Source organism: Mesocricetus auratus, unplaced genomic scaffold (genome assembly GCF_017639785.1).
Source record: "Mesocricetus auratus isolate SY011 unplaced genomic scaffold, BCM_Maur_2.0 Super-Scaffold_100676, whole genome shotgun sequence".
Lineage (NCBI taxonomy): Eukaryota > Metazoa > Chordata > Mammalia > Rodentia > Cricetidae > Mesocricetus > Mesocricetus auratus.
This window is the reverse complement of record NW_024429266.1, coordinates 123,156,805-123,174,604: the sequence shown is the minus strand read 5'-3', so window position 1 is coordinate 123,174,604 and position 17,800 is coordinate 123,156,805. Positions and strand designations below refer to the sequence as shown.

The following is a 17,800-nucleotide window of genomic DNA, read 5'->3' as shown; positions in this document are numbered from 1 at the left end:
TCAGGGCTACTCATCCTTAAAGTGTGGAGAAGTACACCTGTGACCTGAGATCTTAGATTATCAATCAACCTCTGTCTCTGCCGACACCTTAATCCTTCCTTCCTACTGGGTGCTTAACAAACCTCAAGACTATTTTTGTAAGAAAAACAATAGAGAAATAGAGATCAGGTGCACATACCCAGTCACACTTCCAGTTCTGTTGTTGCTGTATGAATTCATCACCTCTTTCTGTTTATAATTTCTTCCAACAGTGAACTCCAAATATCTTTCTTATTCCTTTTGTCATCTAAGATCTGACTTCCTCTCTGCTTCTCCTGTCTCTCTCTTCTTCTTCATACTCCTCCCCCTTTTTCTTCCCCCTCCTCTTTCTCCTTTCTGGACTGTTCTTGATTCCTAGGAAACCTTAACACACCAGTGTGCATTCCTGCTGAGTGAGAACAGGGTACAGGAAGTATTTGTAAGGTTGTGTGGTTTGTATCCTCATTTTCCTTGATCAGTGCTTGACACCCTTAGCAATGTCATCCATAGTACCTGGGATGACATTCTGTTCCTAGAACACTGTTGTTTTCTTGTTTCCATCTTTCATGCTAGCTTATGTGTTTTTCATATTTTCTCCTTTGACTACTGAGGTTTTTTTGTGTGATGTGTTCACTTTCTTCATTCGCCTCGCTTTTCTCCATATGTTTGTGAAATATGATGACTTCTTTAATCACAGCAATGAAGACAGTACTCAAAAACTGTCACCAAACAACTGCTTAGGTTCATCTCTTATTTAACCAGAGACAAATCTTGGACAGATGAAAAGAAGTTCCCCTGGTACTGTGAGTTCAGGCATTGAGTGTTGAGTCCTGGGTGTTCGGCTGGCAGACTCCTAGTCTTGTGACTTTAACCACTGGGAGTATAGGACCATTGCTTAGACATTAACCAGAGATTCACACCTGTAGGCTTAGTTGCAGGCTTATTTCTCTGCCCTTTAACCATATGGGGCCCTGGCACTTAGCTATTGTAGTCCTCAACTTCCAAGTTCAGTGAATGCTTCCAGCAGACAACTCCTGCCAGTGCTAACAGTCTTTAAGTAGGACACCAAGGATGAAGGATGGGACACATGGTTACCATGGCTCATGTGACATCCTCTGAAACAGGACTTTGTTGCCAGCATCCTCATTTCTAAAGCAATGAATTCTAGCTCCAGGACCTAGAATGTGAGCATCCTTAACTGTCAATAGCAGCTAGGATACAGCTCTTAGATCTAAGTTGTCCTAAAGCCTGAGAGCTCCCTGGACCTTTTCAGAAGAGCCAGGTCTGCGTCTTCTTGCCTAACTCCTCACAGTCTGCATGGTCTTCACAACCTTTGATCCACATCCCTTCTACTCAGTTGCTTTCTGGAGCTTTTTGGTCACCCCCTCTTCACTGCTGCCAAGGCTGTCCTCTTTTGTTACTATATCAGCTACTTTGATGACAAAGGTCAGTTGACTAATAGCCCCTCACTCAAACTGACAGGGTACCAGAGAAATTATAGCATCTGTCAGTTAGGGAGTCTGTTACGAGAAGCTTTTTCTTGCTAGCTGCTTTGGTTTATCCCCCGCCAGCCGCCTGGGCTCTGCCGCATCAGTCCCAAATAAACACACAGGAGGCTATATTAATTATGAAGCTGTTGGCCTTGCTTGTTTCTTACTGGCTACCTCTGACTTAAGTAATTACCCCATAATTGTTAATCTAAGTATGCCTCTTACTGGAGAGGTTTCCGGGCTTCCTACCCCAATGGCGTTACATCTCGACTCTCTGTGTTTCTCCTTCCCAGAATCCTCCTGGACTCCTAGCCCCACCTATCTAGATTCCTATTGGCCAGTAGTAATTTATTAACATATACACAGGACTTCCCCAACAGGAGTCACATTGCCCCAGCCACCAACTCCTTAGCTTATTTTTTAAAAAAATAAAATGGTGCTTATGATAAAGGATTATTATTAATATTTTGGCATTTTAATGGTATTTAAAAATGTCTAACCCTGTCCCACTGCCTCAAGAACAGGGTCCAAAACATATTTGAAGTCTCTAATGTCTTATTCATAGCAGCATTTCAGACAATGCATCCCAGAGAAGACTTATGTGTCCTGAAATATACTGTGTCTTCTTTTTTCTATTGCTAATAGTAGTCATTGTGTTTCTGATCAGTTAGACTCAAATCCAAATTTGTCAGCGTTAACACATACATATAAGAAACATTATATGGATTCAACAGACTATGTCAGCAATATGTATCTATATACAATACTGATGAAAGAAGAGACGATAAAATTGAAGGAGGGCAGGGTAGGTTGTATAGGAGGGTTTGCATGGAGGAAAGTGAAGGGAGAAATGTAATTAAATTATGATCTTGACAATTAAAAAAGACAACTAGTTTATCCTTTTTCTCTATGTTACTTATCCACAGTTACACAGTCTTGGAACCCAAAAGATCTTGCGTTTCAGCATATTTTGAACAAAGTACAGGCTGCTTTTGCTTGAGTCTGCATTGTCGAATATTAGCTAAAGATGTGTTACATTTGTTTATGCTGTGGAACATTCAATGATGCAGAGATGTGTTGCGTAATTTATGTTGCATTTGTTTAACTCTGTGCAACTGTGATACTTTGCCTGTTGAGAACACCTGATTGGTTTAATAAAGATCTGAAAGGTCAATAGCAAGGTAGGGCAAAGGATAGCTGGGACAGGCAGGCAGAGAGAATAAATAGAAGGAGAAATCTGGATGGCGGAAATGAAGGAGCCAGAAAAGAAGAGGTCAGCCATCCAGCTAAACAGTATGCCACAGAGTTAGAAGTAAAGAAAACTATACAGAAGTAGATAAAGGTGAAAGCCCATAGTCAAAGATATACAGGATAATTTCAGAAAAGCTGACTAGAAACAAGCCAAGCTAAGGCCAAACGTTGATAAGAAAGAATAAGCCTCTGAGTGTATTTATTTGGGGGCTGGGTGACTGCCCCCCCAAAGAGGAAAGAGTTAAAAGAGTTAAAAAAAAACTAACCAACTCCGGGTCTGCCTTCATGAAGATATTAGAAAAATGATCAGTCTTTGAAAGTGGGAGGAGTTTCTCCTTTTGAGGCAAAAGGCAGGCATGAGTGAATAGCCTTAGTCAGAAGCTGTGCTTGTAGTCACTCTCTATTATAAAATCATGTCACTATTCCAAGCTCTGGAGTTCTCCTCTATCCTAATACCAACGACTGAGAGTGTTGTTTTTCCTTTCCTGTGGGAGCTAGGAAGTTCCCTATGGCTTCGGAAGAAGAACCATGCTTTGGCTACTGCTATTCTTACAAGCAGTGAGGTAACATTTTTCAGGCTCAGAACTATTTTGTATTTTTTGAATAGCTATAATATTGACATTGAAAAATGTGCTAACTCGCAAGTAGGAAGAAAAATCAAACTATGGACAACTTTTATGCTATCATTGCTAACTTTGACAAGATCACAGCTACACTATTTTCACTCTCAATCTCCAAGATTCCCAACATCTCTTCTGAGGTTTTTGCTGCTAGCCCATATGATCCTCATATTCTGCAGCCATTCTGCAGGTCACTGGCAAGGTGTTTATACTGGAACAAATTTTACCCTTATATACTTCACTCAAAGCACAGTGGTTATTAAATGTGCAAACCCCGTTGGCAAGCGTTAAGGGAGCTCACCTGTCTCCAATTCCATTATCTACATTAACAGAATCACCTACTGCCATGTTTTGTCCATGATATATCCCGTCTCTGGTTTTCCAGAAATTCTCAAAGTATCCAGATGCAATGCTAGTGTATCCAGGAGTAATCTCTCCTGGTTTTGAACATCTTATTTTTACATCGCAGTGCCCTAGATCATGTTTACAGTTGTCTGCTTTATCAGCCTTTACATATCTTTTATTTTTATATATTTAAAATTGTTTGAAGTGAAACCATGTGCTGCTATATGTCAGTATACACCATGCAATTATTGGCATCATTCACAGTATATGAGAATGTTTATATTATTAATTCACCTTTCTTTTGAAGAGTCTGATAGGTTGACACTAGGAGAAACATTGTGGCTTTGCTGGTATGAAACATAGATCCCTTCACTGAATTAGACTGTAAAGATGGAATATTTTTCAATTTAAATTTTATGAAAATTTTGAAGTCTTTAGTGGTACATAAAAGTATCACAAAGTCCTTGATATTTGGTCAGTTCTTCAAATAAAATAGCATACATCTACATTTACAGATATCACACAACCTCTTAAGCACAAGAGAGGCCATATTTTTGGAAGGTAGCCACAGGGCAGCCAGGCACTACAATAGCTGGTAATATTATGTGATTTTTATTTGTCAGCTCTAAAATCATAACTGAGCTCATGTCTCAGTTGTGAAAGTTTCACAGGAAGCACACTAGTCCACCTGTGAGTTTGAACCCAGGGACAACGAAGAACAGGTCATGCTTTTCATAGAGTTCTTATCCTGATTTCCTTAAGAGAACCAGCGAATTAAAGATTAAGAGATGCTTTCTAAGCAGTTTCATATGAATTACTAGAAGTCTACTCAACCTCCTGAGCTGAGGCTGGAGACATGTCCCACCTTCCATGTGGTCCCTTGTAAGCCCTACTCCTGCTACTGTGAGTAAGTCTGAAGGGAAGGATGCTGAGAGCTCTCTGTGCTATCAGCTGATGCTTCATTAGTCTTCTATTGGGTGCTTCTTACTCATGTCTAGTACTTTGGCATCTGTTGTTTTAGTCTGTAACTATATTGCTGAGCAGCTAAAGAGGTGGGCATAGGGAAGGGCCTGTGTGCCAGCTTGAAAAAGACAAACACTGAGGTTCCTTAGAGACTCAAATGTAACTAAGTGATGAAAACAGACAGGGCTAAAATTAAAAATTAAAATGCAAGGTTTTATAAACTTCAGTCTATTCTAAGAAAAAATATTAGCCATAACTTGACAATATAAAAATAATGAGTACTCATTAATAAAACAATAGGTATTGAAATACATAGAAAAATCGATTGCTATCACAGCACATAGTAAATTCTCACCAAATACTGTTATGTGACCATGTACTGGCCATTACTGGCTGCTTTATGTCACGATATTTAATATCTATGATGTCACAGGTACTGTTTGTCACTTTGTTAGTTGGTTACCAAGTACTTTCTTTGCTCAGGAGAAAGTATATTTTCTCCAGAGTTTTCCAAGCAACCATTGTGTGTACACAGTTTCTAGGAGAGGACTCTGAGGCACAGAGCTTGTGGGGGTTTTGTAAGGAAGGTTTTATTTGCTCCGCAAGGTAATTGAACTGGTAGTTTTCCCTAGACAGGCTTTTCTGTCACATACTCATGAATTCTCATCACACAAGAGTGCCTGTAGCCCTACTCACAATCATAGAGATGCTTATGTTGTCCTCAGACACTCAGTGTGTCTGTGGGAATCTGCGAGTTCCTGGTAAGTATTAAACAAAAGGAGATCTAAAGGAATCAAACTAAAGAAAGATCCATTGAGAATGTTGAGCAGAGCAGTGGATTGACTTATTGAGAGTTTAATAATGTAAGTAATCCAGAAATAATGGATGCTTTAAAACTAATTAAAAGACTACAAATAAACACTTAATCCTTTATTATAAAGAACGGAAAGACAATATTGAGTTCATCAACTGTGATAAGTAACTAATCTTTTTCTTTTCAGACCCTTTGTGAATAAATAAACAAACTGAACATGATGGCTAAATGTGGCATCTGCCCAATGGACTTACTTAATGGATCATTATGCCTATTGTAATAATCAAAGTAGACATAATGCAGGGGCTTAAGAGGGATTACCATCTTCAGTGCTCAGCAAATCTTTGTTCCTTGTCAGCATGAGAGAAGGAAGCAACTCAAGTGATGTTAATTCAAGCTATTCTGGAAGTTTGTAGTGTCAGGACCTCTGATAAAATAGCTTACCTCACATTCATAAAATATTGTTGTCTAAGTAGGGCACTTGATTACAAGCAACTTGTTAATTGTCTCCCAAATTAAAACAAAAATCTGTCTGTTTTGTCCTTGGCAAAACATTGCACACACACACTCAATTCTTGTAGCACTCTGCTATTATTTTTCCTGCTGCAAATAGTAACAAGCTTTAATCAATACCAGAGATAGTTCAGGTATTTAACAAAATGTTTTACATTTTCAGGAATTAATTATGCATTGTTCATGCGGTCTGGTTTAATGTTTTATTATGAAGATTTTGTTTACAAGAAGCTTCATAAAAATACAACATACTAAGCAAGTGGGCTTTGGAGCCAGGTGCGATCTGTTCAGTGGTGCATAAATGGGGATCATAAGGACAGCCATCTCTAAGAACTGCTTTTAGTTCAGGTAAAGTTTCTAAGGTCTTTGGAATATATCCAGATGCTGATGAAACACCAAGGAAGGTCTGTGTTTTACTGTTGCTCATTTATAAGTAAGATAGATGGACAAGGAAACATTTTAGCTACATCTCTTTTCAATTATGTTCTTTATTTAATTTAATATATTAATTTACTTATTTTTGTGAGCAAGTTTCACTTCATATTGAATGGAACTTACGACGGATCCCAGACTGGGCTCAAATCCTTGGAAATCCTCTTTTAATTCTTCAAGCTCAGTAATTACAAGCATGAACCACCATGTTGGGTTTCAGTTACCTCCCAAGGAGTACCCTTTTCCATCAGCTTTTTCTATAATCTGGTAAAGAAGTTTCCATTTACCACTATTGTGTTCAGACAGGACTATAAGTTTCCAGAAAAAAAAAGGTTAAGTACCATGGCTCATTATAGTCTTAATGTTTCCTACTTTTTCCTCTAAGACCTACAGCATTCGCCAATGATACCTAAAATAAAAGCATTGATCTTGCCTCATACTTGGGGCAAAGTCGACCTTTTTCATTCAGTTGTTGAGTTTAGGTTCTGCTTCCAAAGATCAGTGCACTTGCAAAGAGGATGTGGCTAGCTTATTATGAGGGTGCAGTAAACTTTCCTAAGCTCAGCCCACTTGAACTCTGATGATGTCCTATGCCCTCTCTAACTGGGGAGTTTATCTTTACAAGCACAACCCATACAGTTTAAAATAATAGTGAAAATCTCAAGTATATATTAAAACATATAGAATAATATTTTCCCTCAACCATTCTAAAATACAAAAAACTCAGTTTATTCTCTGGATTCCATTGTGTGTTAGTATTTTCCAACCAGATCATATCCAAGTAACAGGAATGAAAGTCGGCAGTTGTTGCCATGTGGTGCAGTCTCATTAGATGAGTCAGCTAATGACATGGTTGTGCGTTCAATATGGCATGCACTGTAGGGCTTACCAAAGAGAGTGAGGATTAAGATAGCACGCTACCTCCTGAAACTCCTACTTAGAAGTGTTTTTACACAGCTACCTATTTGATGTGTCAAGTGTTTTATAAAATTGGTTCAATGATTGATAAAATGTATTTACAAAGATTCCTCAAGTGTATCTAATATACCATCTTGCTTTTTATTTTGTCTTCTCCCAAATCTGTTAAACAATGAGATAAGTGGGTGTTCATCTTTTCTCTATACCGTTATATTCATCTGAGAGGATTGCTGAGACTAAGTCACTGTACCAGATAGGAAGAAGACAAGAAAGACGAATGAGCTATCAGCCTTCCAATATAAAACATGCCCATGTTCAATGAGACGGGGAGTACACATTGCTTCTGTGTAGGCCTAGATTCTCCACTAATATCACTTAACTGGATAAAGTTGCATCCATATTCTCAAAAGGCTCATTACAGGTGTAACCTGCGAACAGTGTGTTCGCTGCATGTCTTATCAGTGCTTTCCAACTTCGCTATTCCCACATGATGCATGTAGTTGATGACATAGCCATTTGCTGTTCATTGAGAAAATCTTGCTAGATGTAATGAGTGGGGGCAGCTTAACCACTATGGTAGTAAACTAGCCTTGCAGATGAGCCAGGAACCACATATCTACAGTCAGTTTTGTGGCGAGCCATTTGTTGTTGTTGTTGTTCTTAAACTCAGGTTATAGTTGTGTTTTTGTTAATTTATAGTAGACCTCAGGGTAAAGGGAAAACCTCACCCACTGAACTCTCTAGTTTCTGTGTTTGCGGTGCATGTATGTGAATACAGGTGTTTGTATGCCTGGTCACAGGCATATATAAGTTAAAGGACTACCCAGGGTAACTCAGGCACCAGGAGGACAGTCATTCGCAGACTTGGAACTCACTGAGTAGAATAAGTTGGTTGGTCAGCAACCTCCAGGGATGGACTTCTTGCACCCTCATTTTACACCCACCACTCACCACCCCCATATAAACTACCTAGAGATTATAAGCACAAGGTACTCAGCTTGGATGCTCATGCTTAGTAGGGATAATTCGCTGACTGAGCCATCTCCCAGTCCCATGCACATTTCACATTGAACAAAGGCCTTCCAAGTATTTTCTAACAAGTTTTTCATTCCTGCCAACTACTCTTTTTAATATGGCTATTTGTCTTAGTAACATATGCATTTTAATTTATATGTATGTGGACTTCCCTATATAAGATGTAGAATATGTGGTATGTACATCTTTTTCAATTAAATTTGACTACTATGTGCGTGTGCACACACACACACACGCATATATGTACACATACACACAAACACACACATACAGACACACACCCCTTATAATTACTCTTTCCCCAAAATCCTCTTATTTCCTCTCTCATCCCATTCAAGACCTTACTCCCACCACTGCTAACAACTCCTTTCCCTGATTCATTGCTTTCAGGTTTTGTTTGGTGACCCAGTTGGTTTAACCAGGTCTCTTTAGCTGAACATTTGGTTGGAACTGTTCTTTAGAATGTAGTGGAATCATCAGTGAGTATAAAACTGAAGGCAATGATTTATCCTTTTCCTAAGTTAGTCAGTAAATGGTCCAGAAGTGAGATATGGGGTCACCTGAGCCCTTCTTCTATCTATACGTGAACGTTGACAGGCTCATTTTTATACATATTTAGAGTGCTCTGAGTTGAAATTCTTGTATCTTGGCAAGAATATAACATTTCACTGCCCTTCACTCTTTCTGTTACCATTTCTTCGATGTCCACTGATCTTTAAAGGGGATAGTAAAAATATATTTTCTAATGTTGATCACTAGTACTCAGAGCATTTTGTAGCCAGGAGTCAGTACATTCACCACTGTTCACTGGACAAAGAAGCTTCTCTGATTAAGGTTGAAAGTAGCATTTGTTTAAAAGCATATACATAAATAGGAATTCACAATGGCAGCAATTATATTGTTCTGTTCTTATAATAGATGACACCATGTAGGTTACAAATAGTTGCTTACAGTAAACAGTAATTTCCAAGATCAGTTGGAGATTCTGGTCAATTCTGGCCTTAATTTCTTGCTTCTGTGAATAATCCATGTTTGTTTTCTGTACTGTTACTTTGACACCAAAAATCACCTAACACAGTTTTCTATGGAAAATTTCAGTGAAGATTTTGTTGCAAGATAAGGGGAAGTAAGAGGTAAGCTACACATGGGAGCTAGAAAGAATTCAAGATATACACCAGGAGACAGGATAAAGGCTATGTCTTAGGGGCCAAGAAAATGCAAGACATGTATGAGGGGCAAGTAAGATGGAAACTACACACAGAAAGACAAGGAAGGATAAAAGCCACATATTAGGATATGCATGGGATGGGTACAGGCAGAGTGCTAGCCATGCATTGGTAGAAACTATGCATTAAGGACTAGGAAGATTCAAGCTACGTAATAATAGTCAGAAAGGACACAAGTTTTGCGTGTGGAACCAGGTGGGATGCAAGCTGAGCATTAAAGGCAAGGTGAAATGCAGGCTGTGCATTAGGGGCCAGAAAGGATGCAAGATATACATTAAGGGCCAGGAAGCATGTATGTTATGCATTTAAAGTCCAGATAGAATGCAAGCTATGTGTGAGGAGCTAGGTCCCATTGCAGCACAGATCTCTCTGAAAAGTAGAAGTTAACAATAATCGATATTCTTGTTACAAGTCTTTGACAACTTTTTCTGCAGGAACAACGGCTGACATGAGCCCTGCTCTATATGACCACTTCATCTGTACCAATACCTTGTTCTGTTTTTGCCCTTTGGCTGGTGTTTTACACATTCTGGTTACCCAGCAGAATGTTTCATAAAGATATTCTTACTTTTTTTTTAATTAATTTTTAAAAAATTTTCCAGTTTAAATTTAGATAAGAAACAAGGTTGATTCACAAGTCAGTTCCAGGTCCCTCTCCCTTTCCCTCCCCTCCTCCCGTGCCCTCCCCCCAACTCCCCCCCCCCGTTATCCCCTCATTCCCCCAGGGAGGGTGAGGCCCTCCATGGGGGTGTCCATAGTCTGTCATTTCATATAGGGCAGGGCCTAGACCCTTCCCCAAGAGTTCAGGGTGAGAGTGCACCTCACATTGTTCTATGGGAGTCCAAAGTCCGTGTGTTTACTTGGAATGGGTACTGATCTGCTGCACAAGGCTCAATAGATTACCTAGGCCTCCTCACTGACACCCAGATTCAGGGGGGTCTTGATCAGTCCCATGCTGGATTCCCAGGCTGATGCCTGGGATTCAAGAGTTAACCTTTGTCTGGTCAGCTATTTCTGGTCAGCTATGTCTGGTCAGCCCAGTGTTAATCCTTTTGATCATCAGTCCTCCCTCTCTGTTACTGGCTTTCTTGAGTTCAGCTCAGTACTTAACTGAGGGAGTCTGCCTCTTCTTCGATCAGCCACTAAATGAAGTTTCTGTTTCCCAGACCCTCTAGCCATAGGATTGTAGGCTGGCACTCCCCAGATTTATGTCTAAAATCCATATATGAGAGAGTACATGCCATGTTTCTCTTTTTGTGACTGGGTTACCTCACTCAGGATGGTTTCTTCTAGTGTCATCCATTTGCCTGCGAATTTCATGATTCCATTGTTTTTTTCTGCTGAATAGTACTCCATTGTGTAAATGTACCACATTTTCTCTATCCACTGTTTGGTTGAGGGACATCTAGGTTGCTTCCAAGTTCTGGCCATTACAAAAAAAGCTGCAAACTCTTTCTATGAGGCTTCAATAACCTTGATCCCCAAGCCACACAAAGATACAACTAAGAAAGAGAACTTCAGACCCAATATCCCTCATGAACATTGATGCAAAAATACTCAATAAGATACTGGCAAATCGGATCCAAGAACACATCAAAACAATCATTCACCATGATCAAGTAGGTTTCATACCAGGGATGCAGGGATGGTTCAACATACGAAAATCCATCAACGTAATCCACCATATAAACAAGCTGAACAACAAAAATCACATGATCATCTCACTAGATGCTGAAAAAGCCTTTGACAAAATCCAACACCCGTTCATGATAAAGGTCTTGGAGAGATCTGGGATAACAGGGACATACTTAAACATAATAAAAGCTATATACAGTAAACCAACAGCCAACATCAAACTAAATGGACAGAAACTCAACGCAATTCCTCTAAAATCAGGAACAAAACAAGGCTGTCCACTCTCTCTATACCTTTTCAACATGGTACTTGAAGTTCTAGCTATTGCCATTCGACAACAAAGGGGGATCAAGGGGATACAAATTGGGAAGGAAGAGGTCAAATTTTCACTGTTTGCAGACAATATGATAGTTTACATCAATGACCCAAAGAACTCTACCAGGGAACACTTACAGCTGATTAACACCTTCAGCAAAGTGGCAGGCTACCAGATCAACTCAAGAAAATCAGTAGCCCTACTATATACAGATGATAAAAGGGCTGAAAAAGAAATCAGAGAAACATCACCCTTTACAATTGCCACAAACAACATAAAATACCTTGGGGTAACGCTAACCAAACAAGTGAAAGACCTGTATCGTAAGAACTTTGAATCTTTAAAGAAAGAAATTAAAGAAGCCCTCAGAAAATGGAAAGATCTCCCATGCTCTTGGATACGTAGGATCAATGTAGCAAAAATGGCAATCCTGCCAAAAGCAATCTACAGATTCAATGCAATCCCCATTAAAATCCCAGCACAATTCTTCACAGACCTTGAAAGAACAATAATCAATTTTGTATGGAAAAACAAAAGACCCAGGATAGCCAAAACAACCCTGTTCAACAAAGCAACGTCCGGAGGCATCACCATCCCTGACCTCAAGCTCTATTATAGAGCTGTAGTCCTGAAAACAGCTTGGTATTGGCACAAAAATAGACAGGTAGACCAATGGAATCGAATTGAAAACCCAGGTATTAACCCACACACGTACGAACATCAGATCTTTGACAAAGAAGCTAAAAATATACAATGGAATAAAGAAAGCATCTTCAACAAATGGTGCTGGCATAACTGGAGACTGGCATGTAGAAGAATGCGGATCGGTCCATGTTTATCACCATGCACAAAACTTAAGTCCAAATGGATCAAAGACCTCAACATAAATCCAGCCACACTGAACCTCTTAGAAGAGAAAGTGGGTGGTACCCTTGAATGAATTGGTACAGGAGACAGCTTCCTGAACATAACACCACTAGCACATACAGTGAGATCAACAATTAATAAATGGGACCTCCTGAAACTGAGAAGCTTCTGTAAGGCAAAGGACACAGTCAGCAAGACAAAAAGGCAGCCCACAGAATGGGAAAAATATTCACTAATCCCACATCTGACAGAGGGTTGATCTCCAAAATTTACAAAGAACTCAAGAAGCAAGTCTCCAAAACATCAAAGGACCCAATTAAAAAGTGGGATGCAGAACTAAATAGAGAGTTTTCAATAGAGGAGTCTAAAATGGCTGAGAGGCACTTGAGAAAGTGCTCAACATCCTTAGCCATCCGGGAAATGCAAATCAAAACAACTCTGAGATACCATCTCACTCCTGTCAGAATGGCTAAAATCAAAAACACCAATGACAATTTATGCTGGAGAGGATTGCTGAAAGGGGGACACTCCTCCATTGTTGGTGGGAGTGCCACCTGGTTCAGCCACTTTGGAAATCAGTATGGAGTTTCCTCAGGAAAATGGGAATAAACCTACCACAAGACCCAGCAACTCCACTCTTAGGCATATATCCAAAAGATGCCCATTCATACAACAAAGATGTCTGTTCCACTATGGACATTCTTACTTTTTAATCTAAAAGTATTTTATTTTTTATGCTTTGAAGATATATAGCTATACTACAAATGATATGATACTCCCTTGAAACAGATTTACATATAAACCTTATGGACACATGTCTGCGATTTCACTTTTGTTATAGAAATCATGGTTCATTTATGATTTCTGAAACCTTTGCCTATTGTTGAATGTACTAAAATTTAAAAAAAAGTTGATCAAGATAATCCCTGAAGAATTTGTCAAATGTGATATTACCTAAACGAGATCCATATAAACATATAATCTTTATACTTTGAATTTAATTCAATGTAACTGCATAATTTTCTTCATCAATCTTTAGCACAAGAAGAACTATACTCAAAAACACATATACTGTATTTTAAAAATATAAGAAATCATTATTCATTTGCAATTTTATTGATATTATGTTTAAAATGATCAATGATAGATTTTAATCGATTGTAGTACATGACAAGGAATCCACAAGCAACATACAGTGTTGCCTGGCTTAACTTGGAAGTGAAAACAGTTACTCCCACATAGACATGGGCACCCACATCTAGTGGTATACTCGTCTCCTACTCATGCAGGATCACTTCTTTTTATGGGAGTCAGCAGTCTCCAAGATTGGCCTGCCATTTGTCTCATCCGGTTTATAATGTAAATCTCACAGATTACATTAAAAATGCACAAACGTGTGATTTACCCTTTTTCCTTTATATTGACTGTCTCTAAGAAGCATTTAAACACCAGCGGGAGGAATCAATGTTATCACTTGCTTCTTCCACCTGTGTACAAGTGAAAACATCTCTCTGCTTTCTTTTATTACTAAAGCTAGGTACACGGTATGGGAACTGTGCTCAGGTTCACAAAAGATCGATAACGTAGTGTGTCTAGAATTGCAATATGAAATCCTGGAGCTGAACCACCACACAACAAAAACTTGGATTCTTATATCGCAGTATGAAATATTGTAAAAGCAATATCTTACTCAACATTTTGATGTGAAGTGTTTTGGACCCTCTGTGTTTATAAATGGAGATTAATGATGACAAATAAAGCAGATAGGATGAACTATAAGTTGTTCTACCCAGCTGCCAAAAGCATGATCTTCAGAGTCTGATCTTGCCTCACTGTCAACCATTGTCTCTTCCCTCTGCCTATTGACCCATCATTTCTACGATAAAAGCAGTAGAGGTTAGCATTTAGACAAGGATACAGTCCAACTAAGCTGGGCATCCTTTGATATCTTCAGATGAGCCCATTTAGACTCTGACTGCATCTCTCCTCATTGAATTTTTACTGAAATTCTCATTAAATAATTGCTACATGGTTTCTATCCAAAACTGATGTCCTGCTAAACATTATGCTATAGATAAGTTTTCATTATTAGAAAATTAGCCTATCTTTTTATAATAACTTTGTATACATTGCCCTTATTTGATTCATCATCATCCAGTGATTATAAACCATCGTGTAACTGCCACATTGCTCTTATGGAGACAATTTATGGACTTTAGCTTTGGCAACTTCCTAGTTACCTGGGTAAAACTTTGCACTCTTCAGATTGATAACCCATGTCCGTACAGTGTTTTTCCAGAAGTTTGCTGACATTAGAATTCCATCAGTAGTGCTAAAAGGTGCAGTTCTGACAATGCTTCTTCCAACATCCCATAGATGTATCAGATGTAAGTTTATTTCAAATTATGTTTCAAAAAGTTAAGATGATATCTCACTTTGTTTTGCACTTCCCTGTTTGACTGTAGGGTGAAGAAGGGTACCCTCAGGAAGGAATTCTGGAAGACATGCCTGTGGAACCTGGCAGTGAGGCATATGAAATGCCTTCAGAGGTAAAGGGCATATACAGAAAACAAAGAAAAATACTTGAGGTGTTTAGATTATGCTAATGGGTACCACCTAAACCCTATGACTATCAGATCTCCCCCATTTTAGGGTCTGTGTAGTTTGATCTGTGTTGGACAGGATAAGAGATATGGTAGGTCAAAATGAAAAGAGAACATTCTATCACAAGAGATTACCAGAAACAGACACATGGAAGCATCCGAGCAACAGTACACATTAATTGATCATGCTTAGAAACAGAGAAATGACAGATTGAGATTGATGACATAATTAGGGTTATGGACAAACTGTAGAACACTTTGTCATTTAAGTTTATATTTACTTAAAACAAGGCAAGACAAAAGTGTTTGAAGATAGGTTTAGTTTAACAGCAGAATCTTGATATAATTGGAGTATTGTTGAGGAAGGCTATCTGTTGTGAATGTTATCCACATATTTTTCCAGGAGGCTTGGGTTTTAGAATAAAGTAAAAGGAGTGATTAAGGAAGGCCTTCAAAGAAGGTAGAGTTTCCTAAAAAGGACAGGGTATGTCCGTTGCCTCTAAGCATTGTCACTTCTGAAAACAATAATGTCTGAGCTCTGGAAGAGGTTTCATGCAATTCATCTTGGTGCACAGAGTTCACAGTGCACAGCTGAGGAAACAAATCCAGAGGCCGCAGCTAACTCATCCTGTAAGATGAGACCACAAATGAAATAGCACATCCGGAATTAGGCCTAATAAGCTAACGTGACAATTCCCATAACTTATAGGTGACAGGTATGAAAAAACCCTAAACATTTGTGACAGATAAATTCAAAAAATTGTCCTGAGGGTCATTTTATCTGAGTGGAAGGCTGCGTCCTCTCTTCTGTGGATTAGACACTTGATAACTGTCACGTTCACTTACAAGTCATTCTCTCATTCTCTCTCTCCCTCTCCCTTTCTCTCTCTCCCTCCCTCTCTCCCCCCTCCCTCCCTCCCTCCCTCCCTGCCTCCCTCTGTCTCTGTCTCTGTCTCTGTCTCTGTCTCTGTCTCTGTCTCTGTCTCTGTCTCTGTCTCTGTCTCTGTCTCTGTCTCTGTCTCTGTCTCTCTCTCTCTCTCTCTCTCTCTCTCTCTCTCTCTCTCTCTCTCTCCCTGATGTTAGGAAGGATACCAAGACTATGAGCCTGAAGCCTAAGAGTCCTGAGATCTGCCGGCGACTGTTCCATGGCATACAAGTGCTCAGTTCCAATGTTCCCATTCATGACCTTTCCTCAAAGCTGTACAGTGTGTTTCAAAGTCTTCCATCAGCAGTGATTGATGTCCTGTACCTGCCCCTCAGCATCCCGGTGCTTCCCTCTCCCTGCGGTGAATACATGGTAGCAGGGTCCTGTGTGCTGTGGATATTGTGGCTTCAAACCTAAATTGTTAGAAGAAATTTAAAACACCTAAGTGACTACCACTTATTTATACATCTTCACTAACTTTTGTTGCTGTTCTTGAGAAGTTGTGATTTGCTATCTTATAAGAGTTTTAGGAGTCCTTAATGATTCTTTATGTCTAACAATAATGTATTGTGAAATTTGTTAATATCTATTTTAAAATATGTGAGCATGAAACTATGCAGCTATAAATATTAATTATGAATTTTACAGTTTTGTGATGTGTTTTATTAACTTGTGTTTGTACATAAACATTGAAAATTAAAATAAAATATCATCTCACTGCAAAATTACTCTTTTCCGTTTCACTTTGGGAGTGAAATCATGCTTCTCAGGAATATAAGTTGGAAATGACAACTGATACAACCTGGACCTGAATTCAACATTTTAAACACTATCAAAAGAGATTGAGAGGAGTGAGAGATGGAATATATGTATATCCCCAATGCAACAGAACCAGCTCTGATCTACATTGTTACTCTGGGTGCTGGCTGCACTGAGAAACAGTTCATTTGGGACTAAAGTGTGAGTGATACTGACTACCTTCCTTTTACGTATTCATAAGACACACTGGCATAGTAGAGGTCCTCTGAAAGAGGAAACTGCTGAGCTTAGAATTTCTTATGTGTATATCTAAAACACCTCAGGATCCCCAGTTAGCAGGCTGACATATATGATACTTTAGCAGGTATGGGAAGACAAAAGCAAGATGGAACAAAAAGAAACGTCATTTTGTGAATACAGGGATTTGAGAATATTTTTTTCAGGATAAGTTTTCCTTAAAGAGGATTAATTGCCCATGAGTGTAGAAAAAAAATTGACTATGATTGAAAACTTACTCAGTTCTTCTTTCTAGTTACTGAGGAGAAAAGTAGCAGAGTCGTGGTGAAAGCCATTTATTTGCAGATGGTATGAATTCAGTAAAGAATTTTGTGGTTTATGCATGATGACGGCCACTTTGATGCACACTGGACAGTGGCAGGAAAGGAAGAGGAAGGAGAGACCATGAAGACACCATCACAGCTGAGAAACTACGATTACAGAATGTTCCTTGGCACATGTGCTTGACACTGGAGAGAAGTGACAATTCTCCTATCTAACTTGTTTCCTTGAAGCTGGTGAATGATTCGTTATTCAGGTGTCCCTAATGTTTTAAATCTACCAAAGGTACCATCCTTTTAAAAAGAGAAATCAATACTAACAAGTTACAGAACAAAATCAAATTGACAGCAGTGACTAAGAGCAGTGTGGGGTGGAGGAAGAATGCACTTGACCTTGAGGACTTCTTTTTTTTTTTTAGGAGACAGGGTTTCTCTGTATTGTTTTGGAGGCTGTCGGTCCAGCCTGGCCTTGAACTCACAGAGATCCGCCTGCCTCTGCCTTCCGAGTGCTGG

At 39.1% G+C, this 17,800-nt stretch overlaps 1 protein-coding gene across 3 annotated transcripts in view; it reads left to right on the top strand.

Moving 5' to 3' along the window:
- The window catches only part of Snca (synuclein alpha), a 94,465-nt gene extending 77,769 nt beyond the window's left edge, over window positions 1–16,696 (top strand). For all 3 annotated transcript variants that reach the window (XM_013117722.3, XM_013117720.3, XM_013117721.3), the window contains exons 5-6: window positions 14,909–14,992; window positions 16,130–16,696. In XM_013117722.3, coding sequence (XP_012973176.1) covers window positions 14,909–14,992; window positions 16,130–16,162 — 117 coding nt within the window. In that variant the 3' untranslated portion in view covers window positions 16,163–16,696. The remainder of the gene's footprint in view (window positions 1–14,908; window positions 14,993–16,129) is intronic.
- Window positions 16,697–17,800: the final 1,104 nt, after the last annotated feature.